The 25,479-nt window shown below is 35.0% G+C and overlaps 1 protein-coding gene across 1 annotated transcript; it reads left to right on the forward strand.

Annotated features, from left to right (window-relative positions):
* The first annotated feature begins 685 nt into the window (after positions 1–685).
* Positions 686–23,915, forward strand: LOC111403303 (altered inheritance rate of mitochondria protein 25). Its single transcript, XM_023031751.1, has 12 exons — positions 686–917; positions 4,009–4,554; positions 6,357–6,443; positions 8,697–8,738; positions 8,853–8,897; positions 15,058–15,123; positions 15,219–15,275; positions 15,388–15,449; positions 17,290–17,410; positions 21,686–21,757; positions 21,840–21,946; positions 23,599–23,915. The coding sequence occupies exons 2-12, from the start codon at positions 4,018–4,020 to the stop codon at positions 23,627–23,629; spliced, it is 1,227 nt and encodes a 408-aa protein (XP_022887519.1). The 5' UTR covers positions 686–917; positions 4,009–4,017; the 3' UTR covers positions 23,630–23,915.
* Positions 23,916–25,479: the final 1,564 nt, after the last annotated feature.

Consider the following 25,479-nt stretch of genomic DNA (forward strand, 5'->3'; position numbering starts at 1 on the left):
AAATGAGCGATTGAAAAAAATGAAAAGTTTTTTTTTTATTTACGTGTAATATTATTTTATGAAAGATTGTGTAGTTAAAAATAGAAGAGAAAAAATAAAATGTAATAGAATGAAAATTAACAGGGGCCAAATGAGATTTAATAGATTTCATTTGAGCGCCCATATGCTCACAATACTTGAAGCTTAATCTCCACGATTGGATATATCTTGTGTCTTTTATTTTAACTAATTTTTCTTTAAGTTATTTTATTATTTTTCTATATTGAAAAATAAAATACTTTGAATTATTTAATTATAGATTGTGAGTTTGACTCTCAATGTTAATTTAAAAAAATTTTTAAAACATAATTTTAAAGACTGGTTCTTTAAAATCAAAAGTATCTTATATTTAAAGAATCTCTAAAAAACACTCTAAAAGTGTATTACAACATGTAAATGTAATATCGCTATTTGCCCAAATTTAGTCCGACGAAAACAAAAATCACACGACCATGTGTAATTGTGTTCTTCAATACTCAAAATTGAGTACAAATTCAAAATATCCAACAGCAGAATTTACTATGCATTTGGTTTGTACTATATTATTTTCAAATAATCCATGTTTGGATCCAATTTTTATATAAATCGAAAACTTTTTCTTGACGAAGTATTCTTAAAAAAATAAAAATTCTAACATACAATTTTTTAACAAGCTTTTTTATTTATTTTTATTTTTTATTTTTCTCTTCACCCTTTCTCACTCGTTATTCTTCGTCCAATTCTCCAAGATAAAACCCTCAATCGTTTTTACCCATCTCAGTCTTAATCGATCTTCATCCAATTCTCCACACTACTTCATTCCGGCGACTCCTTCACTTGGAGGTATTGGCGACTGTGAAGTTTCGTGGGTTTATAAGATTCTTGCTATTTATGTTAAGGTTTGGTGTTTTCTTTTGGTTTAACTTCTAATTAGTGAATTTATTATGTTACATTAAGCATGGATAGTTTATGAGGAAGTTTATCATATTTTAGATTTATATAAATATATTCTTCCCTGATGGGTCATGGCATTATGGTGATGAAGGTGTTGATGTTTTGGTAATTTTGGATTTTAAATTTTAAGTTTGTATGAATTTAACTTTGTTACTTTATACGTACTTGGTTTGTTTTCACTGCATTCTGGTCTTCAGTTTTGGTGGATGAGTATACAGGGAAGATGGTTGAACGCTTGAACTAAATATTTATGGGCAATATTTTTTGGGTTTCAGAAAACTTTCCAATGGATTGTGAACTTCTGTATTTTAAATTTTCAAATGACAATTTCTTTGGAGTTTGTTTCTAGGTTTAACTGCTAGATAATGGAGTTGAAAGTCAAGTAGGATTATTGTTTAATTGGTCTTCATTGGATGTTTATCCTTACCCATTATATCTAATTTTTGCCTCTGCCCAACTTCAGTATATAATTAAAATATCATCTTTGAATATTTTACTTTAGATTCTGCTTAAAGTGCCAGTGGAGATGAGTTAAGAAAGTTAAATATGTAGTCCAGTTTGGTGTTTTTTCTGCTTATCACTTAGCTTTGGAGACTTCTTTTCTTGCTAATGAAGGCGCTTTGCTGCAAGAATTCCCGTTGATGTCTTCAATGAAAATTGCTTGACCTGATAACCCTCAAATATTGATAGTTCCATTTCTATGATACCTGGATTTGTTGTGACTGCCAATGATAATAAAGCCTCTAGGGCCTAAACCGCACGCCTATCTAACATTTCAATCCAGAAATGACTTATGTTCCTAGATATTACATAATCACCCAGAAATATTACCATGTCTGATGCACAATCTCTTTTTGAATCTTCAAGCTCTCAAATTCTGAATACCAAATGTACTCCGTATCCTTTAAGGTGCAACTTCCTTTTGCTAGTCAAACATCTCAAATGGGCAAGTTAGAGATCAAATTGCCACACAAATGTGGAAAGACTACTCACCGGCTCATACATGATTCTGTAGATTTATTTTATTGTTTTAATTTCCAACTTCGTTTATCTCTGCTATCAGTGTCTAAGCATGTAAACTTAGTTCACTTGTTATAATATAATTGATGCAATCTCATCATCCATAATCACATTTTATAATTCTAAGTTCATGTCATTAATTTTTTTCCCTATTTTTTGCTAAGTTAATTTATTAATTTTTGTTTTTTATTTTTTAAGTGGAATAAATTATTGTAAGATTCACTAACTTCGAATGTTTACATTACCTGATAATATATTAAAATAAAATTAATCTAATTTACCGAATAACTTAATTCATTGAATAAAATGTAATAGAACAATTTCTAAAAATTCAAATTGACAAACCAAACGCATTTTCTGCATTCTTAAAACAGGCATTTAAAACAGAAAATTGAAAATGTGTTGAAAGCTGAATATTGTAAACTGAAACTCAAACCAAAAGGGCCCTTAGTTTTTCTGCTTTTACATACACGAAATGGACTACTAATATTCCATTCCAGAAAATACTCATCTTTCCTCAAAGCCAATCCCAGAACTGTGTTCAACTCAGGAATATTTTTCTGTTCCAAACAGATATGAGGTTTTCTCTTCTGGGCTTTGTATAACATGAGATGAAAGATACAAGTCAGATGTAAATTTAGCGAGAAAATAAGGTATAAACATTTTGTTTTGCACCCAAAAACTATAATGATCGAAGTTGTTTTAATTATTGGATTTTGGCATAGAGTACTGGGCTTTTGAAGAGTTCAAATAAAAAAAAAAATGGGTATAGAGTGCGAAGGGATGATCGTGATTTTGAAGAAAACCAAATGCTGACAATAGAATGTTAATTGCCATTGTATGAGATGATTATCCTGATTTATTATTATTTATCATCTCCATTTATATTTAATTTAGTTAAAAGAAATTGTATGGAGTCATACTTGTTGATTAATTTGATACAAATTTTTGTTGGTTTGAGAGTGAGCACTGAGTGTAATTGTTTGTCGTTGGGTGAAATTTGTTCTTGCATTGTTCAGGGGCTGGGCTTTGGAGGCCACATTTGACCTGGCCAGCATGTAAAGGGGAGTCCGAGTCAGGCGAGGTCTTAGTGTCTAGGCCTATTCCTTGATTCGAAAGACGCTTGCAGGCCTCCTTTTGGGAAAATTAAAAAAATTGGGCAAAAGATCTATAGAAATATGACGACGGCTCATTTTTTGTTTTATTTTACCAAAAACTGATTCAAAAATATGAAAATTAACTTTAGACCTGACATGTACTTGGCTATATCTTGGCTCTGATAGGATTGCCTTCTATAATTTTACGATGTGTTTTGGGTTTGGAACGTTGTTAGTTAGATTTTAAGTACATAGGGTTGTTTTAGTCTTGGAGTTGAAACTTACATATTCAGGACAGGCGAAACTTGAGACTTCAAGATCTAACACATCGAATGAATTATTAAAATAAGATTACTCAGTGCTACAATTTTCCAGCGCCCTGTGAACACGCTAACTCATGATATAGCTCCAATTAAGTTTCAATAACAATTAATAACTTTTCCTTTGCTGTTAAGTTGGTAAAGGACCCTTGCTTGAAGAACTTAATTGTTCTCCGAACATGTCCAGTGGTTTTCGAAATAAAAAGTGACCAAGTTTCTTGCAGAAAATAGTTTCTATATGAAACAAAATGTTAGAATACAATTTGTAATGATACAGATTATGATAATCAAATTTAATCTTAAAATTAGTTCATGGAGAAACGTGCTTATATTATACATGTTTGGTTGCTTCTTATCGTCTTCTTATAAGCACCAGTTTTGATAAGCATGTCTCTACATGCTTCTCAAAAATGGTGCTAGCACCTTTTAATTATTATCCGCCAGACATGCTCTTTGACTTGCCTATCAATTGAGATCTCGCGAATATATAAAAAATTGTGTTTTCCTGGCTGGCTGTTTATTTATGATGTAGAAACCTTGTTATTTCTTTTGGAGTCACTATAATTTCACAACTAACAATTTTTGTTTTACATTTGCAGTTTGGTCAGATGAACTGGATCAAGGGGTTGCGTTATTTAACAAAACAATCCAAATGTATCACTTCACATTATTCGATGGTGAAAAAGAATCAGAATGGTTTTGTGTATGATCAAAGCAAGCTGTCCTCTTTGCGATCACCAATTGGCTACAATTTGGAAAGAAACATGTCATGGAAAGGAAAGTTTCCTTGTTTTCTAGAAAATGTCTTGGGGCCTAGAAGATATGCAATGTCCATATGTCGTCCATATGTGCAGAGCGTGCAAAACAACCCAGATTTGAGCAGAGATTTTCTCGTACAACTCTGGGTTGAGGATAGAAAGAAGAGAAAATTCACTGGTAAAAAAAGACGTAAAGTTCTTAAATCTGCAGATCACGATGAAGGATTATCTGGAGGTCAAACTGCCTTCCGACTTCCATTTGACAGGTTGTTTTCGGATGCATCTATCTCAGATGAGAAGTCTTATGACCAGGCAAAGCCAGATTTGAAGCAGCCGCCTCCCAGCCAGTTTGTCACGGGCATACTGGAACCCATGTCTTCAGAAGAGGTAAAATCTTTATTCTCTTGCTTGCTTAATAGTGTCATCCACTTGTTTTTTTTGAAATAATTTGTTTTTTCTATTGTGCTGGAAACGAATTTATTTTAATTCGTGCAACAAATCAAGGTGTTCATACCATTCTCTATATTAGCATATATTTTCATTTCACTTCCCATGCTTGTTTTTCTTCTCTTCACTCTCAGTTTTCTTCTTGTTTTCTTTTAAAATTTTGTTTCATGAATAAAGATTTGCGAGTATGAGAAGGGATGTAATTTTTCTTATTTAAGTTTTGGTACAGTATCCACTGATTCCCCTTTTAAAGACTTAAAGCTTCAGATTTTGGTTTGCTAGTTGAAAGAGAATGACTATTATCAATCACTTTCATAAGCCATGAACAAAATAAGCTTGGGATATCTAATGATTAGCATCTATTCCTGCCAACATGTTGCAGAATCAAATTCAAGTTATGTTGCTTTAAATATGTGGAATTTTTTAGTTGTATTTTTTGAGTTGGTCGCCAACTCTGCTGCAACATGGACTTGAGAAATTTTGGCCAGTTACTAGCATCTTCTTCATGTTGCATCTATACTGGTTAAACATATTTAGAGCATTTTCAAGAGACTCTATTTTTAAAGAGCATATTTTGTAAAAGTACTCTACAAACTCCTTATATTTAACACTTAATTTTACTTGTCCCAAAAAATATATATCGTTTTTCCATATTTTTTATTTTTGCAAGCTTTCCGCCAAATTATTCTATCATTTTCATCCATTGAAAATTGAAATATTTTGAATGCATTTAATTAAAGAGAGTAGGTTTGGCTCTCTAAATTTGGAGAGTCAAACTCGCTCTCTATTTTAACATGTTAATTTAAAGTCTTTTGGAGCATAATTTTAAGGGTAGACTCTTTAATGTAAAGAGCATCTTTTGTTTAAAGAGTCTCTTAGATATGCACTTACTGTCTTTATTCTAATCATCCATCATCAAAAACGATCATTTAACTGACGGTATAAGCCTCTCTCATTTTAGCGTTTGTTTCTTATCAATAGAAGTCAGTTTTCCATTTTAGCCAGTAGTAATGATAGTGGGGTTAGGAAGTAAATTTTTTCTTAGTCATAATAATACTTTGATTGAATCTGGCTTTTGTGTAGCTCTTTTAACTTTAAGCTTGACTTCTTTTCTTCTTTTTATTATCATCGAGGCAGAAGGTAAGATGTAAACCTTGGATTGCATCAAACATGTAAACAAATTACAAAGGATCAATTAAATAAATTAGGATGAACAAAGAACAATGACAATAACCTGATAATATTGCTGGATTAAATGGTAATTACTGTTAATTGCTCTCTATAATATTGATTCTAACTGCTATTTATAGTAGCAATGGCCACATTGTCGTTGGAGGCCCAAATTCATGGTTGCTTATAAGCATGTTGATGGTTCATTCCTGGAAAAAAATGTTTTAAGGAAAATCCTAACACCATGTATATGAAATCTGACTTATCAAAAGTGCCAAGTTTCTGAAATTTCTTTGCAATAAAAATTCATCTTGTTCCTACAGGCACATGCACATGTTTGATAATCTTATTGTTGAGTCCTTTTCAGCTGTCTTGTTCTAGGATTACTCTTTTTACGTTTCTGATATAACTTGACGTGTAATTAGTCATAACACAAGTCAAATTCATATGCTTTATGTCATAGCATGAGATTCTAACTTGAAAGATTGTCAGTTGTGATTGAAGGTGAAAACATAAGCATCTTGTAACTATGTAAAGATGGTTACTCTTTTCAATTGTTTTTATTTTTTCAGTCTAAGGTTGCACCTCTTCTTGCAAGAGCCAATTTGCTGATTACTAGGGATATAGAATGGGCCAATCTTGTTCTTGGTTTTGAACAGGTAATTATCGCTTTACAAATCCAACTCCTAGCAATGCAATTACGTTTTCGTAAATTTTAGTTGTCGACTAATGTTTTTGAACTTCGGATAATTTTTACTGCTGGTACTTTTGATTGCTAAGTTTGATATCTTATGTTTAAAGAAGTTTACCTTTTTCCCAGCATTGATAAAAAAGTGCTTCTAAATACTAAACTTGTCTTTTTCTGTGTCACTCACCTAATGTCAAACTTTCTTGAAGATCTTCTACATTAACTTACACAGCAGGTATTGTTCTTTTTATGCTCCCAAATCAAGAGAGGAAATCAAGCATGTTTATTGCAACTGTCAATATTAGTAAAGCTTATGAAGGCAATTTTCGGCATATTATTGTACATTAAACTTGTCCTGTTCCATATTTAGCAATATCCTAGTCATGGGAACCTGCTATTCCATTTACTAAAAAAAAAAAAAAAAATGTGAACTACAGGTAAATCGCCAATCCTATATCAAATTAGGTCTCAGATCGAGGCTGCTGCTTTAGATGATGTGACTCTTCAGTTCGTACTTGATTTCCAGCGATTTCCAGTAATATTTCACTAATAGACGGCCCTATGTCGGTAATAGTCGGTAAGGCAGTTTAGTGAATACACTTGTGGAATCGACAAGAGTTAAGCATTTTTTGAATTACCTTTTCCTGTATTGGTCGAAGCTTCTCTTTTTTTCCCCCAGAATCAATCATTGTGGGTTTGGGGATAATGGTCAGAACCATTTCTTGATTCCGTTGAACCTTCACTAATTTTATTCTTGATGGAGTTTAATATTAGGTTGTGCAATCTACCTCATTATCCTAGACAAATACTAATGCAGCCGTGTATTTGAAACTGTATATTTTTGAAGCAATTGGGTGAACCCAATGCTATGGACCTAAAATTAGTCATCGGTTGGCATCTTTCATGGAATCTTAACCAACAAATATAATGAAATTGACATTCTGAGAGTTGTATATCTTTTCCTTTTTATTTCACTTTCCCAAATAAAAAATTTTGTTTTTCTTCTTTCTTCTCTCTTTTCTCCTCTTGCTTTTCGTTTCTTGCTCCACCCTTTTTCTATTCTTCTCTTTTCATCTGCTTCGTCCTTTATCTTTTAGAGATAGGCTAACTCTTCATCTCTTATCAATTTTCTCTCTTTCTTTTCCTTATATTTTTGTTCTCCATGTCGGACTCAGCTGCACCCTCAAGATTCAAGATATGCTGCTTCCTGGTGGCCCTCGGCCTCTAGGGTGATTTGGGGCCTGAAAATAATTTTGCGGGGATCATAGTCCTCTTAGACTTTGACTGACCGTCTTGTTTGCTGGGCAGTCATGCACTTCTTACCCTTGAGGTCATCTTTCCTATTGAATAACTGCTCCACCATCACATCCGAAAGCCTGTCATAGCACTGTCATAATTCCTTCTTGTAAAAACTGGATAAGGTCGATTGTGTTTATCCAATTATTAACTCAAAACAAGTTACTGATTATTTGTTGACTCCGAGGAATTCTAATTTATTAGCTGACTCATGGATATATTTGAATATGCCCATTTTTATGTGGCTATGCTTGCTATGCTAACACTGTCTGTTTTTGGGTGAAGATGGTGGTACCATACAGGTGATTGTAATGGGATTGAGATGGACTTGCAATGTGGTGGATGATTGATGTAGGTTGCTGAGGTGAGATGCAGCGAGGTTGGAAGAGGTTGTGGTGGTGGTTCTTGGGGGAGGAGATGGGGAGAGGGGTTGGGGCTGGTGGTGACCACTAGGCAGTAGCTGGTTTCTGCTGGGTTAAGCAGAAGACAATCTTGTTTGTGATTCCTGTTGATTATATAGGTAGCCTGTGGAACGGAAGATGGATACTAATATTTTGTATAGTGTTTCCCTATGATCTAGTTGCATTAGATTATCCATTGGATGAAGGAATAAACCAATCTGAGTGTCAAAAAATGATTTATAGATCCAACCCAAGTTTATTAGGAACCAAGGCTTAGTTTATAGTTAAAATGGAAGATACTATTGCTTTTTCTTTCCCATGAAATGGACTTTGTGACACTATGTTAATAGCAACTCTTAACACCATTTTTGTTACGTGTTAAGGAGTCTATTTTCTAGTGGATCTTGGGACTCCATTATTTAGCCAGCTCTGTGCTGCTTGAACATTTTCCCTTGTGTTTAGCTCATTGCTCTGTTTGTAACTGTTTCATGCCTCATGAGAAGTAACCTCACCTCTTGGAATTGCAGGAAAACAGATATGCTGTTGTAGATGTCTGCTACCCACAATCAGTATGTAGTTTTTCTACTTTGTTATATTCTTCATGGAGTTCTGCCACCAGTTATTTAAGTAAAGAGGCTGTACTGCAGTAGCGGTTTCATTTACTTTCAACACTATCTTTCTAGCCTGTAGGTTTCATTCGTGAGCAGAGCAATGTTCTTGCGAGACAGGTACATGATACTCCTTTCTGGACCTTCTTTCTCGTGCTTTCTTTGTTTCTATTTCCTAATTTAATACTATTCTTCTGGTAGTGTTGGTTATATTAAGTATCTGATTATTTGCATGGCTTTGAAAAATATAATGCGGGTCAATAATTTTCATTGCAGTAGTATCAGTTTTGCTGATAGACTTGCAAAAATATACATAGCATGACGCAGATTTAGTACAATTAGAAACATGAGTAAAAATAATCTGACAATAAACATAAGAAAGCATGACTACTGTTTGTATTTGTTTAACTCCTCTAGTACGAATTCTCATAGTTTTACTCTTCTTCTTAATCACTCCCTTTAAAATGCATACCTTTACTTTAGTAGGATTTACTATTTGGGTTGGAGTTACAGTTGAACATTTTTTTTTTGATAAGTAATCAGATAATTTTATTAATCAAAGGATAATACATTGGAGGTGTATTATAAGTTTAAACAAGAAAGAAACGACATGAAGTTAAGCAGCCCTTCTACATGATTGGTTGTCGCAGCATTGAACCAAGCATACAAAGTTATATAAAACAATTCTCTAAACTACTCTATTGTTTTTGTCTGGTCTTCAAAACAACGGCTATTCCTTTCTCTCCATGCACATTATACAATGCATCCCAGAATAAAATTTCATACAAGTCTACTATCATTATCTCGAAGTTTTCTCCTCCATGTCCGCAACACGTCTTTTATTCGCCTAGGCAACACTCAAGCCAAATGTTGGGGAGCAAGAATGCCATTCTACAGCCAACGAACACCATCACAATGGATGAACAAATGGTCAATCGTTTCTCCATCTCTCTTACACATATAACACTACTCGGTAACATAAAAACATTTTCTTCAAAGATTATCTATCGTTAACGCTTGCCCTCTCACATCTGTCCATAATAAGAAAGTCACCAGTGGAGGCAATTTACATTGCCACACTATCTTATAAGGAAATGAACTCTCCACTAGTCCCAATATGGATCTAAAATAAGTGCGGACTGAAAAAATACCATCCCGTGCCAACCTCTACTGGCTACGATCACCCTCTTCTACCTAAATATGCGCCTCGTGCAAGGAGGTCAACAACAGTGCATAATCATTCAATTCCCAATCCTGTAAACCCCTCTTAAAAGCAATATTCTAGCTGTAACTTCCATTATGTATGGCTAGTACATCATTTACCATAGCGGAAGGCTTCAAAGTAATGAGATGCAAAGAAGGAAACCGTACCTTTGGCGGATGTTCTTCACACCAACAATCATCCAAAAACTGATAATATTGCCATTCTCCACCACATAAGTCAGTTTCTCTCGAAAGCTATTCCATCCTCGTCAAATATACTTCCACAAGCTCACCTCATAAGAACCACGACCCTCGACTTAGCACCAATCCTCTCCATCACACCATACTTCGCTCCTATGATTTGTCTTCAAAAACTTTCCTTCTCCACTCCAAATCTTCACAACCACTTGCTCAATAAAGCCTTACTAAACGGAGCATGACTCCTCAATCCAAGACCCCCGTCCTTAGAGGAGAACAGACCACACCCTAATTAATGAAATGAAATTTCCTCTCTTCTCCTAACCTTGCCCAGAGAAAATCCCTTTGAATTATCTGTAATCCATTTGCTACTGTAACAAGAATAGGAAACAATGACAAGAAATAAGTAGGGAGATTAGAGAGGGTGAATTTAATGAGAGTAAGGCAGCCTCCCTTCGAAAGGTACATACGTTTCCACCCCACTAACCTCCTCTACCGTTTCGACAATTTCATTTCAAATATGTTTACTTTTAAATCTTACCCCTAAAGGAAGCCCAAAGTATGATAAGGGCAACTGCACAACCCTACAACCCAATATATTGGCCAACTCATTCACGTTTTCAACATTTCCTACTGGAATAGCCTCAGCTTTTCCCAAATTAATCTTCAATCCCGACACCGCTTTAAAGGATAGTAGCCGACGCAAGTTCCTGAATTTCTCATCATCTGCATCGCATAGGATCAGTGTATCATCTGCAAATAACAAATGAGAAACTGTAAGTGTCCAACCGTAAAACCCCTTATCAAACCTTCTTCCATAGCTTTTTCGAGCATCATACTGAATGCCTTCGTAACAATCACAAACAACAATGGAGACAAGGGATCCCCTTACCTCAAACCTCTATTGCTTCGAAAATAACCCTTCGAGGTGCCATTAACCAAAACAGAGAACGAAATGGTAGAGATACAAAATTGAATCCACTTACGCGACTTTTCTCTAAAGCTACATCGTCTTAGCATGTACATAAGGAACCCCAGTTTACGTGTTCATAAGTCTTCTAAATATCGAGCTTACATAACATTCTTGGTACCCCCAAACACAATCTAGATTTAACGCATTCATTCGTTATAAGCATAAAATCTAAAATCTGTCTTCCTTTCAAAAGCATTCTAACATTTAGTCACCACTTTCCCCAGCACCTCCTTCAATCTATTAGTCAAAATCTTCGCAATAATGTTGTACACCCTACTAACTAAGCTAATAGGGCGAAAATCCTTAATGTCAACTGCTCTCGATTTCTTTGGAATCGGCACAATAAATATAGCATTAGAGCTTCTCTGGAGCTTGTCGTACTAAAAAAAAGAAAAAAAGAAAGAACATTTATAATGTCCGATCGCACCACCTCCCAACAAGCCTTATAAAAGGCAAACGAAAAGTCATCTGGTCCTGTGTTCTATCATCATTCATGCTGAAAACCACCTCCTTGATTTCGTCTTCCCCAAATGGTGTCTCTAACCAACTAGCATCTTCCTCCGTGAAAGTAGAAAAATCCAGTCCGTCCAACTCTAGCCTCCAGTCAAATTGCTCCCGATAGAGATTTTGGTAGAATCTCACAATTTGATTCCCAATATCCTGCGGGTCCTCTTAAGTAACTCCATGAACCTCCAGTAAGGTGATAGAGTTGTTGCGCCTATTAGAATTAGTGATTATGAAAAAACTTGGTGCATTTATCCCCCTTTTTCAACCGTGTGATCCTAGATTTCTAGCCCTAGGCAATCTCCTCCATCTCCAGCAGTCTCTCCAACTCTCCCCTTAACACTCCACGTCCTCCCTTTCCTTCCCAACCAACCCTCGACTCTCCTCCCGCCTATCCAGTTCTTCTATTTCTAGAATGCATTGATTTTTATGCCAATTAACATCTCCCACCACCTCCTCATTCCACTTCTTTGGATCCATCTCCAAGGCTTTCAATTTTTGATCAAACACATAACTAGGAGACCCTCTAAATTCATAAGATGCCCACCAATCCTGTACTTACTCTCTAAAGCCTTCTACTTTTAGCCACATCTTCTCAAATCTAAGAGGTCTACTTCCACTACACCTCATATTCCCCGATAACGAAATAGGGAAATGATCGGAATACACCCTCCTCGATCTCCTCTGAGTAACCTTTGGATATTTGGCCTCCCACTCCCCACTAATCAAAAATCAATCTATTCGAGATAAAACAGGTTGATCTTGATTAGATGACCAAGTATAGTCTCGTCCAATCAAAGGCATGTCTACCAACATATTTTCCCTAATAAAATCTAAGAAATCCTCCATTGCCCCTGTTAATCTCCCACCACTAGACCTCTCAGTAGGAAATCGAACCACATTAAAATCTCTTGGAAGGTCCTACCAAGTCATTATACCAGCCAACTCATCCCACAATCCACTTCTGCTCTCATAGCATTAGGCTCATAAACTCCTATAGACATCCAACGGAAGCTGTCCCCAATATTTCTAAACAAAAGCGATAGAGAAAATAGCCTTTTTCTCACCTCTTCCATGTTAAAAACCCTAGTATCCCACATGATTAACAAACCTCCTGAAGCCCTCGATGACCCCACATATTGATACCCAACATGCTGCCCCCCCCCCCCCCCCCCCCCCCCCCCCCCCCCGCGACGGGGCGCATAACATTGACCGCTCACAGTAGCGCTTGAAACGACCTCCAACTTTGTTTTTTGTAAGCATAAAAGGTTGGCCCTCCATCCTCTTAACATATTTCGAATACCTAATATTTTTCCAGCTTCATTATTTTTGGGATCATCTTAACACTTCATCATCCCTCCCCATCAACCCTCTCCTTGAATCACCACCGTTAACGTCGTAATTGATCGAACATTCGAGCCGCTTGAGTTTACAGTCACCTTTTCTTCGTCTTCCCACCTAGTGTACCCATCCCCTATCCTCTATTAACCTCCAATTCCTCAAATAATTGCATTAGCCTAGTTTCATATCCATTACAAGACACACCCACCATTTTACTGAAATCCAGAATTTTTTGAAGGACCCAGCTAGACGGTGGAGGTCTAATGTCAAGCGTAACTTCCACTGTCCCCGGCGAATAGAGGGTCATAATGTTGTCCCTCCTATTCGTCCACTTGTACTACATTGCTATCCATATCTTCCTTGTCACCACCAACAACCCATACTACTAAAGCTTTATCAGTCCTCAAGTTCCTCTCTTTCGCAGACTTAGAATATTTCCTACAGTAAGTGTTCACAACCATAGTTGCTGACCTTGTCGCTCCTTGCTGTTCCTCAACTCTCGTAGCTAGACTTTCTGCCAATACAACTCCCGTCTCTTGCTCCTTCACTGACCTTATTCCCTCTATTGGCCTCGTGTTCAATGCATCCATGGTTGTGGAACCCTTATCTTTTGTTGCATCCAGTACTGCTGACTCAAAATGGGTTCAAAAGGAACTTTTTTTGTTATTCCAAGCCCTCGGATGAAGTTAAAAATAATTGCCTCCTAGATGGGTCATTATATCGTTTGATATAAAATTAGAAGTTTCCATTTTGGGAAATGTTTTCTTTGTAGATAATATGAAGTATAAAGGAAGATATTTATTTTATAATATAGCGAGTACTAGTAAGCCGTCCTGTTAGCGTTATTACTTTTAGCATGCTGGTGGCAGTGGAGCTGCACTTCAGTTGCGTTGGTGAGTGGCTTTCAGGGATCTGTACAATATATATAATTACCCATTTATGCACTGTTGGCTACAAAAATGCGTCTGAGATGTTACTTTTTTTTTTTTTGAATGGTAATCAAGTATTTTATTAATCAATCCATAATACACAGGAAGTGTATTATCAGTACAAATTCGTAAGAAACGACATAAAATTGGGCAACGCCCATCTATATGACTAGTAGCCACCGCATTAAACCAAGTGTACAATGTATAATAAAACAATTCTCTAAATTGCTCTGTTGTTCTTGTTTGATCGTCAAAGCATCGATAGTTCATTTTTCTCCACACACACCAAACTATGCAGCCCAGAATAAGCTCCCATGCAAGTCTGCTATCCTTGTCGCGAAATTTTCTCCTCCATGCCTTTAACACGCCTTCCATACACCTTGGCATCGCCCAATCTATGTGTTGCGATGCGAAAATTTCATTCCACAATAAACTAGCAACATCACAATGGAGGAACAAGTGATCGATCGTCTCCCCATCCCTCTGACACATAAAGCACCACTCTGTAATACAAAAATCCCTAGTCCGTAGGTTATCCACCATTAGCACCTGTCCTCTGACCACTGTCCATAGTAAAAATGCTACTCGTTGTGGCAATTTACTCTTCCACGCCGCTTTCCAAGGGAAAGAGTTGTTCTCAGGTCCTAATAAAGATTTAAAGAAAGTGCTGACTGAAAATATGCCATCTCGTGCCAACCTCCATCTGCTGCAATCACCATCTCCTACCCTGATTTGTACCTCATATAAAGATGTCAAAAACAGGTGTATGAGATGTTACTTTATAAATGAATGCTTCCTTTCTTTCTCTTGCGCAAATTTATCTGCAATTTTACCATATTTTTGTATTGTATTGTCTTGACCAAAATCCTGAATAGTGAAGAAAAATAATTCTAGAATATTTTTTATATAAATTAAAGACTTGAATGAACTCAAAATAATTTATAAAATTTAAGCAGAATCTCTAGTGTTAACGTTGTGGTGATTCCATGACTTTTTATTTTCCTTTTTTTGAATTAACTTGGTCAGTAGCTGTTGCCATCTAGTAGATGTGGTGCTTTACTGTTAGTGGATTGACCTTTTAATATAGTTTCTTCTTTGCTGAATACGATTGACCATGATGCTTAATTTGCAGTTACTTCGACTTCGTCGTCCTTTTGTGGCCTACATAACAGATGGTTTGGGTAAAGAGCTATTTAGGGTGAGTACCTCAAAGGTTTTACGTACTTTTCTTTCAACGATCTACTTTTTTGTTGCTGCCGCAGCTTGTTTACTTGTGTGCACTACTTACATTAGGTTCGGAGGCCCTTTTGGTGGATCACTAGCTCAATTTATGCAGAGATAGACGGAAAAGTATGATGTTCTAGATATTTTTAGTAGTGAGCAACATATACTGTAATGCTTTTCTCAACTTTTGGAAAGGTACCACAAAGCTTGTCTCATAGTTCTAAATGTTTTCTGTTAGGATATTGGTGTCGTTCATCGAAGATGGCATCTCTGGAGGAGAAATTATGATTTGTACTTGGGGTAATATATTCAAGGAAGCATTTCTGCTGTGTCTTTAAGATTTATATTTTGATTTTTAATGTCAGTGCATTCTATGCTAATAAATCATTCTTGTAGCTAAAACTGCTTGAGTCACAGAATTTTGGTAAGGAAAAAACAACTTGATTGTCCGTGGATGCTCTAATTCAACCAAGGCTTTTATCAAGGAAGGGAAAATACTACCTTGTGTACCCTGACTGAAAAGAATAATTCTTGGATTCAATGAGATATGCAGCTATAATGTTTTTCATTACTATCATATTTTCGATTTTTTGTTTCAAAAATGCTCGGTAATGTAGAGAAATTATCCCGAGAATTTCACATGACACCAAAAATGGCCTTAGAATGCATGACAATCTGGCCTTTTCCCCATAAATTGATGTTGGCTATATGAATTACATTGTTTCCTTTCCGATTCTATCTATACCTTCCCATTCTACAGAGAGCTATCTCCACTGAGGGATCCTCGTGCTTTTAAATTGTCGATCTACCTTTCTTCTGACATGTCTTATGAGGACTGCTCGCTCTTGTCAACAAGAGTTTCATTAGATCTATGCAAAACATGTCTCATTCATCTAAATTGTTATTTCTTTTATTAATCTTCTAGTGGTTTTATCTCTACTTGTCAGTGTACATCTTTATTTCTTTATTTGTCGATCAAAACATAGCTATTCTAGTTACTGATCTAAATTTAAATTAGGATGAAGGAATTGATTATTAGCACAAGTAATTTCCTTTTGGCAAAGTAGATGAAGATTGAGTAATTGAAATCTGAAAGTAGGAAGAAAACTTTTGTGCGACTTACGCTGCTTGCTTTTCCTTCCGGCATAGACTTATGAAACTAATGTTTGGTGCAATTTCAACCATTTTACCCATTTCCTTCAGCAAGCAAGCTTAGTGTCTCTTTCTGGTGGTATTAGAGGTGGGTGCGGGTCAAGAATTTAACCGAATCAAAATTTTTGAGTATCTAATAAATGGAACCGTTCGGGTTCGATTCGGTTCGATTCGGTTCCGTACTATAATTAATTTTTTTAACATTTATAACAACATTATATAAATACAACTAATAACACATTCAATGGTTTTGGAATGTCAGAGACTAGTAGATTACTTTGTTCGAATGATCGCTACGGTCAAAGTTTCGATCGGCGGAAGTCACTGCGTCGGCCAGTGATTGTATAGGTTTTGGAATGTCAGCGAGGTTGCGAGAGTCAAGATAGCGTTATGCACTTTAGTGTAGGTGTTTAGGGTTATTTAGTGGGTTAGATCTTGTTGGGCTAAGAAATAAAACAATAAAATTGGGTAATTGGGCAAAAAATTAAAATATTAGAAATGAAACAAATTATTGGACCAACAATTTGGATTTAGAAATTGTTAATTTGTTATTTGTTTAGAAAAAAATTAAAATTAAAATAATTTAATTTATTCAATATAAAAAAAATTAGAAAGATTCGGTTCTTGGTCTAGAACCGAAAATCGAACTGTACTCGTTGGTTCTTAATTCAGATACCCGTTCGGGTATTTAGTTTGACAAGAACCGTCGGATTTGATTCGATCGGTTCGGTTCGAGAGATATGCCCAGCCCTAGGTGGTATTCTGAAAGATGAAGGAATAGGAGAGGGAAAATTTCCCAGGCAAACCTGGAGTTGCTTTCGGGATCTCACATTGAAGCTATCCAATGTGTTCAGATTTCCAGGCTTTACTTATGTTGTTTCGATTTCACTTTGACTCAACCAATGTCATTAACGTGTTTGCCAGAACAACTTAATTTTATGCTTCTCATGCATGCAAGTAGCTGATATGTTCCTTTCTTTTTGTTTAGGAATAAGCAATTTGCAGTGGTAGAGAATCCTGGCTTCTGGAATTGGACATTTACTTTGAAGGACATTGAAGGGAACGTGTTGGCTGAAATAGATCGTGATTGGAGGGGTTTCGGATTTGAGGTTGGTTCTTCTATTTGTAGTTTGTTAAGTGATATTGAGGCTCAAATTGGTGTTTTGAGATAATATACGAGCTCCATTTTCTCTTCTTGAAAGCAAAAATAAAATTGATTTTAGTTCTTGTGTTGAATTAATAGAAATAATTTATTATTGATTATAAAATGACAAAAAATTGCAATTTCTAGATACTTTATTATTCTTCTTTATTGACCGATGTTGCTTGAGAAGTGATTAGGATCTGCATTAGTAATATGCATATATAGTGTTGACAACAAATGATATTTGCTCAAGATGATATCTAAATATGTGATGTAGCCACAAGTTAAGAGATCTCGATACAATTGTTGATGGCTCACCAATTCCAACATTATGTCTCTTTAATTTTAGTAGTTTAGAAAGTCTGTTGTATATAATTTGTTGGCCTTGTCCTCTGAACTTCTTGAAAGTATGTTTAAATATTGAAGTCCGTCATTTTAATCCGTAGTGGTTTATTTTATAAAATTATAGAAGTTGGATATTTTCATTTCTTTTCAATCCAAAATATCGGCATTTTTCAGCATCAACGATTTTGTTTATCAAGAATCATTTTCCGACATTGCGAGCCTTGACTTGTCAGTTCCTTAATAATCGATGTGAATCAACCGGTTTTGATCGTGTTCTTCGCTTGGCACACGCTTTCACCTATGTCGGTATTAATGATCTTCTAAATCCTACAATTCGTAAAGCTCGATGGAAGAAATTGTAACGTGACTATAATGTTTTTGCATGTTTCAATCCAATGAAGTAGACGGGCTTTGATTCGGAAGAGGATTTCAGTGGTCGTTTGATTTTCAATGAAGAGATTAAATATTTGGATTTGGGTGTTAGTTTTGACTGTCCTCCAATCTTTGATGAAGAGGTTGAAAATTTTTCCGATCTGGAGAGATTGTTAATGCGCAAATTTTCCATATTGATACAAATTGTAACTCCCATGTAAACATTAAATCCATTGTTGATGATTTAAATAATATTTGATGGTGGACAATGTGAGGAACACAAGGCAACTGAAATTTCTATGAAGGGACAATCAGCAAAGGTTAATAGTAGACGTCTTTTATGGTGAGTAAATCAGTGGTACTAAGGATGATTCTATCTCGGAAGTAGAGTCATAAGATTAATTCTGGTGAAACTCTGGGCAAAATCCTGTAGGTATGATTATAGGTCAAAAGGTTTCCAACGATATTAATGGTCATCTATCGTGCGTCATCAGCCTTAATATATATACAGCCGATTGCATCTTTTTTTGTATGTATGAGCATCAATATGAACGTGACTAGACATAGATTGTATCCCTATGCCAATGGCAATTATCTTTGTTCTCAGTTAGCATCATATGGAGTCTTCAATTATGTACTTGAGAATCTGCTTGGACCATTTGACTATTGGTAGGGAAGGAGATTAGAGTACCATAAATGACGTGCAATTGCACTACTGGTCTAACAAGTTTGGATTGCATGGCTTGGCAAGCAAATACTGCATTTTAGATTCAAGGTTTGCTATCAGATGGAATTCTCAATTTACTGACAATAGTATGAATTGTTACATGCCAAGTGATGTTGCAGAATTATGATGGTAATGAATTGGTGCTATTAAGGAAATTGGAGGAAATCGTATTGATGGAAAATGAAATAAAAATATTTTGATAAGTTTAGATAGGTTTTTAGAGTAGAGCTTGATATGAATTATGTTTATGTAGATTAAATTAGGATTAATTTTAATATTTTGATAATGTTCTAGTTTATTAGAGGTTCTTTTGATTTTAACTGCTTTGCTTATAAAGGGTTTATACAATGAAATAGTTAGACCCTTTAATATTGTATGTAGGGATGGAAAATGAGCTTATTGGTTCAACTTGAAAAAAGCCCTATCTAGCTTGACTCGGGCTCGGGCCAAGCCCAAATTTTGGCTCGAGCCTGGGCGCCGCATGGTCCAGCTCGTGAAATGGCTTGTTTCACAGGCTTGGCCCAACTCCTCGTCAATCTTCGATTTTTCTGTTTTATTATTATTTATTTAAAAATTGAAATCAATGAAGTATAACTTATATATAAATATTCTTACATAATTAATAGTCATAATTATGCTACAACTATCTATATTTATAATTTATTATCATATTCATTAGTATTCCCGTTATATTTTATTGATATAAACTTTATTAATATAGGAGTTAATATAAGCTGCACAGTCCGGCTCGTGAAAATGGCCTGTGTTACAGGCTTGGCTCGACTTGTTGCCAATCTTCAATTTTTTGTTTTATTAATACTTAATTTAAGATTTAAATCAATAAAATATGAAATATATAAATATTCTTACATAATTAATATTCATAATTATGCTACAACTTTTTATATTTATAATTTATTATCATATTCATTACTATTCCGTTATATTTTATTGATATAAATTTTAAATTTTATTATATAGGAGTTAATATAATATTATTTGTTATCATGTGGTGTTGAAATTTAAAAGACATTTTCTATTCCAGTATTTTTAATTCTACAAATGAATATCAGGATATTTACACTCTTGTAAATTGTACTCTAATTTACATATTCTTGTATGTATATGAATAATTTTTATTGTATTTTAGTCGAGAAGAACTTATTTGACTTATTTATATGAATATTACATGAAATTAAAAAAAAAAAAAAGAACAAAAAATTCGTAGCCAGCTCGGCTAGGTGAAGCTCGAGCTAAAAGCCTGAGTCAAGCCTCCAAATTTTGGCCGGGCTTTGGCTGGACTCGAGTTAAAAAAGTGCGAGCTTTTTTATTAATCGGGCTGAGCACGAGCCGGCTCTACCGGGCTCGTTGCACCCGTAGTTGTACGAATTGATATTTTTTCCTTCTAAATTTTCATTATTCTTTTCTTGTTCTTCTTTCTATTCCTATTTCTTTCTCAGTTTTATTCTTTGTTAGATAGTGTTCTATATCACATATACTCGTGAATGCGAAGTTTTTGAATTTCAGAGCAAGCATTGAATTAGCCTTGGCATTTTTAGCTGCCAACTTGCTCAAACTGTCTAACCTGAACTAATTGGGTTGGTTTGGTTTGGTTTGGTTTGGGTTGGGTAGTTTAAGGGGTAAAGTAGGTGGACAAATTTAGGTTTCAGGTTCACCATCAACTTGATGTTACTCGAATTGATCTGCCAGCAATGAGCAAACTCAATATTTGCTAAGCATACTCATCTTTTGCATAGGAAACTTGAGATTTTCCCAACAAATATGAGGTTGGCCAACAATCTTGAGTTAGCTTTGACAATTTTGAATTTGTTGGGAAAATTTTGAGTTTGCTATGGAAATCTCGAGTTTTATGGCAAACCTCGAATTTGTTGGGCAAATCTCGAGTTTATTTTTTCCAACTTTGAATTTTTTTGTCAAATTTCGAGTTTTTTTGGGCAAACTTTGAATTTGTTTGTCAAATCTCGAGTTTTCTAAGCAAAAGTTGAGTATGCTGGACAAATATAGAGATTGCTCAACAACCTAACTTCAAACACGAATAATTTTGGATCTACAATTTTGAATTGTACCTTGCTTTTGTGTTGAACTCTAAATTTAATTATCTTTCCAATGGTTATTTTTTGAAACCTACTGGTCGATTCAGTTCCGATAGAAGGATTAGATCGTTTTAGTTTAAAATTTAACCAAACACACCTGGTCGATTTTGGGCCCAAAACTGACCTAAATGGAGCCATGCTTACCCTAGCTTTGAAGTTGACAACGAGAGTCTTGTGGCTTGAAAACGATAGTCGATATACAAGATTTGAGGACGAATCTCCTCTTGCCCGGGGAGGATGATGTAGCCACAATATGAGATCTCGGTACAAAAACCAATGACTCACAAGTTCCAACATTATTTATCTCTTTAATTTTAATATTTTAGAAAGTTGTGTTGTATTTAATTTAGTTGACATTGCCCTTTAAGCTTCTTGAAAATATTTTTAAATATTAAGTCTGTAATTGTAATCGGTAGTGATTTATTGAATAAAACTTATGGAAGATGGATATTTTCAATTCTTCTCTATCCACGATATTCTTCAGAATCAACGAATTTATTTATCAACTCGGCAATCATGCGTGAATCAGCGAGTCTTATTGTCAATCTTGGTATTCTACGTGAATCAACAAGTTTGATCATATTCTTCGTTTGACTCACGCTTCCGCTTACATCATTATGTCTTCAGTTTCTCAAAAAGGAAAATTACGGTGAAGACCTGAATTTATTATCATATGATGCAGATTTTCACTGATGCTGGACAATATGTGATTCGATTTGGGAGTGCCAATTCTGGCCTTGATCCTGTTAGGGGGGTATGATTACATAAATGACACTGATTCTTTCCATGTACTATGTTGGTGGATATTTCTGAACTATGGCTTCCTAATTTTGTAGATTGAAGAATTGAATGTTTCTCGTCCATTGACACTGTCAGAGAGAGCAGTTGCTGTTGCACTTGCTGTTTCACTGGATAACGACTATTTCTCCAGACATGGAGGCTGGTAAGCTAATTAAAATGTTGTTTTATTTCACACTAAGTTTACTAATGATAAATGAAAATCTTAGGACATGTTTAGGATGCATGCAGGACTGCATGGGACAATGAACAAGATTTTGACTTTTTTCTTCTTTGATCCTATTTAGTTCCTTCCGATCCTACATACCAAACATGCCATTACTGTTTAACTCTAGACCTGGAAAGTACTTGGTTCGTTTAAATAAAATGAAACACTGCAATTCATGATTAGATTATTCACGCCTGGAACTTTGTCCTGATTTGAGATACTCTCAGGCTTGGACCAATGTACCTGGGGTTACATTTCGTTCACATCCCTTTATATCTTACTACTTTACATTCTATTAAATGGGGAACTTAAGTCTGGGTGTTTCCTTTTTGATAATTTCCCCTTATATTAATGAAAAACAAAATCAAGACGCCAAAGGTCTTTGGTAAAACTATTTTTCTTTTTATTTTCAGAAAATAATATAAAAAATTTTGAAAGTAGAAATATTCTTTTTACAAGTGCGAAATTGTTGATTGGCACTAGACTTGTGAAAACTTTTCTTCTCACATTTGTTAGAAAAGGAATCATCTACTGAAAACTTTTATAACCACGTTTTTGCATTTAAAGCTCATCCTACATTCGGATTAGGCTTCTAATTTCTATGCAGCTTTACATATTTTTAATCCTTGAATAGCTCTTAGTCATCCATTCGTATTTTAAGTCATATTTGCTGCCCTTCTTGCCTGGGATGGTAGTTTGTGCTGGGCAGCGGGGAGGGGAACAAGTTTTTAATTTTTTAGAAAAACTTGGCCATTCTAACTGCAACTTTAACAAACTGTTCACTGGGGACCAATGTGCTGCAAAAGTAAATGGTTTAGGACATCAATTCCAAAAAGGATTAGACTATATGTATATTCTTGGTGTACATAATCTTTTACGCCCCCCTCACACGAAGCAGGCCCCACGCATAATAAATTATATGCGGGCCCCCCTCCATGTGTGGGGGTGTAAAGGATTATGTAAACCAAGTGTGTACAAGTAGCATAACCCTTCCAAAAAAGGCCAGGACCTGTTTGAACAAATTTAATAAGTTGTGGACCCTGCTGCAGTTCTTCCCAATTTTTTTATTTAGGATTTAAGGATAATGAATATGTTAGTCATCAGATATTAATTTTGTTTCTCAAATGTGCTGCTTTTTTTTTCTTTTTATTTTATTTTATTTTTTTCCTGTAAATTTCAAACTAGAATTCTGTTGGAAGTGTCGTGGACTCTCAAACTTGACTGTTGACTTGGTTGCATTTATTGAGATATTTCTTTGTGATCTTTGAGTTTGGACTACTAACAGAATGTTTGGCTGTGCTTAAGTTATTTCTAGGTAAGTTTTGTTAAAGAAAAGAACTTTGAAAATCATGTGTAACAAAATAAATAACTTAAAAAGTTTGATGTACTTTCAAGCACAATCTAACATCATTTTAGTATTGACTGTTTGACTTCTTGCTATACATATATTGATTAATAAAGTTCTTGGTTGATCCGCATTTTTTCATTTGACGGCGTGTACGTGTATTTGATATTAATTCAGTTGATGCATGTTAGTTGCTGGTGTAATATAAGCTGCTTGCTAAATTTTGTCTCAATTCTGTTGCTAGGGGATTTCCTTTTATGGTTGTTGACGATTAAGATTACAGTTAACAGGCAAAGTGTACCGTCCACTGAATATACAAAGGAGAAGACAATCATTTCTCTTTTCTTATTTATTTATTAATATTATCTTTCGGCATTGTACATCAAGAAAGTAAAAAACAATAAAGTCTGGTGTCGACCGGCTACTGTAATTGAACCTGTATTTTGTAACTCGTTTTTTCCTCACCAATAATCATTGATGATGAGAATTCTGGCAAGATTTTGGAAGAAGAGTTTGCATCAGCTATATCTATACTTATGCAGTTTTGTGTTGGGTTTTCTCTTTACAGTTGAGATGATATGTGCAGAAAAAATGTTTCATCTATCCCTTTGAGTTATATTTTTGATATGCTAATGTCCTCTAAAAGTTTAAGTTATTAGAGATAAGATCAACATTGTTATTTATGTCTTCAATGTGCTCCATAACGTGCAGATTGTAGTTTTGAATCCATATCGACCATTCATTCAGCTCCTTATTCGACCTTCATCCATTGACACCATTTACTGCTAACTAGAATAATTATAAGATATTTGTAAGCCCATGAAATGAAGCGAAATTATCCTTAAATCAGAACCATTTCTGCAATTTGACTACAAAAATATTAAAGGGTGTTCAATGGGAGAATTGGATAGTTTTAAACATAAAGGGGAAAAGGTTATACTCTTATTATAATGCAATGGGTTGACCGTTGCACGTAGCGACGATGGTATTACATCAGTGTAGCTCTTTGGCGATGATATCTACACATGGGCGATGCATTGTCACTATGTACAATACAGCGACGAGTCGATGTGCCAATCATGCAACGTTGATGATATCAACAACGATCAACCCTTCAAGTCATTTGGTTGATCGTTGCGATTATTTCAAAAATTTCATCTCTCTTTGTTTTCCTTATTTTGCGATGGCCAGAGTTGGATGTTAATTTGTAGGGTATTGAAAGTGTAGATGGCGGTGGTAGGTTCATGAATTTTGTTGGTGGGGGTGGTGGTTGTGGTATAAGTGGAAGAGATGGTGGATTTTAGTAGGCGGTGGGATGCAGGCGATAGGGTAGTGTTGTGGAGATGGAGATAGATGAGGTGATAGTTGTGATTTTTGATGGGCCATGATGGTGAAAAGGTGGTGGTAATGGCTATGGTTGTGGATTGGCTACAACGGTGATGGTAGGTTTGAGGATTTTTTGGTTGGTGGTGGTGGTGGTGGTGGTGTGGTGGAGATGATGGTTTTGATTCTTAGTACGGGCGATGGAAGTCTAGTGGTGGTTCTGGTGGTGGTGATGGGGCTGTGTTGGATTGGGGATTAGGGTTGTATAAAGGGGGATTGTGACCAATTATTTAATTATTGTGATAAATAAATTGGTTAATTTGTTACCAATAAATAATACGTCACCAATTATTTGAAATTGTAATCAATATATTCGATATTTTATGACAAATAAATAATATGTGACCTAAAAATTTGAATTGTAAATCATCAAATTTATAGTTTGTGATCGATAGACGAACATATAAATTTTTTGGTTTGTGATCGATAAATAAATTATGACTTATAAATTTTTTGATTTGTGACTGACGAATAACTTGTGACCTTTAAATTTTTTAAATTTGTGATCGTAAAATAATTTGATCTCTAAAGTTTTTTCTTCGTGACCGAGAAATAATTTGTCACCAGTTAATTAGATAATTTGTGATCAAATAATATAGAATTGTGTTCTTAATACATTAATTAATAAAATATATTTTTAATTAATTATTTCATAAATAAAAATTAATTAAATTTTGATTTTTAAAATTTAAAACCTTATTTCTTAGTTTTGAATGAACCATACTTAATCTCTTAGAGATGA

This window comes from Olea europaea, chromosome 11 (assembly GCF_002742605.1).
Source record: "Olea europaea var. sylvestris chromosome 11, O_europaea_v1, whole genome shotgun sequence".
NCBI classification, from domain to species: domain Eukaryota; kingdom Viridiplantae; phylum Streptophyta; class Magnoliopsida; order Lamiales; family Oleaceae; genus Olea; species Olea europaea.

Excerpts from the sequence above, each read along its gene's own strand:
- LOC111403303 (XM_023031751.1), top strand. The coding sequence starts at position 4,018 with ATGAACTGGATCAAGGGGTTGCGTTATTTAACAAAACAATCCAAATGT. Across the intron at positions 4,555-6,356 it reads AACCCATGTCTTCAGAAGAG|TCTAAGGTTGCACCTCTTCT; the intron begins GTAAAATCTTTA and ends TTATTTTTTCAG. Across the intron at positions 8,739-8,852 it reads ATGTCTGCTACCCACAATCA|CCTGTAGGTTTCATTCGTGA; the intron begins GTATGTAGTTTT and ends CTATCTTTCTAG.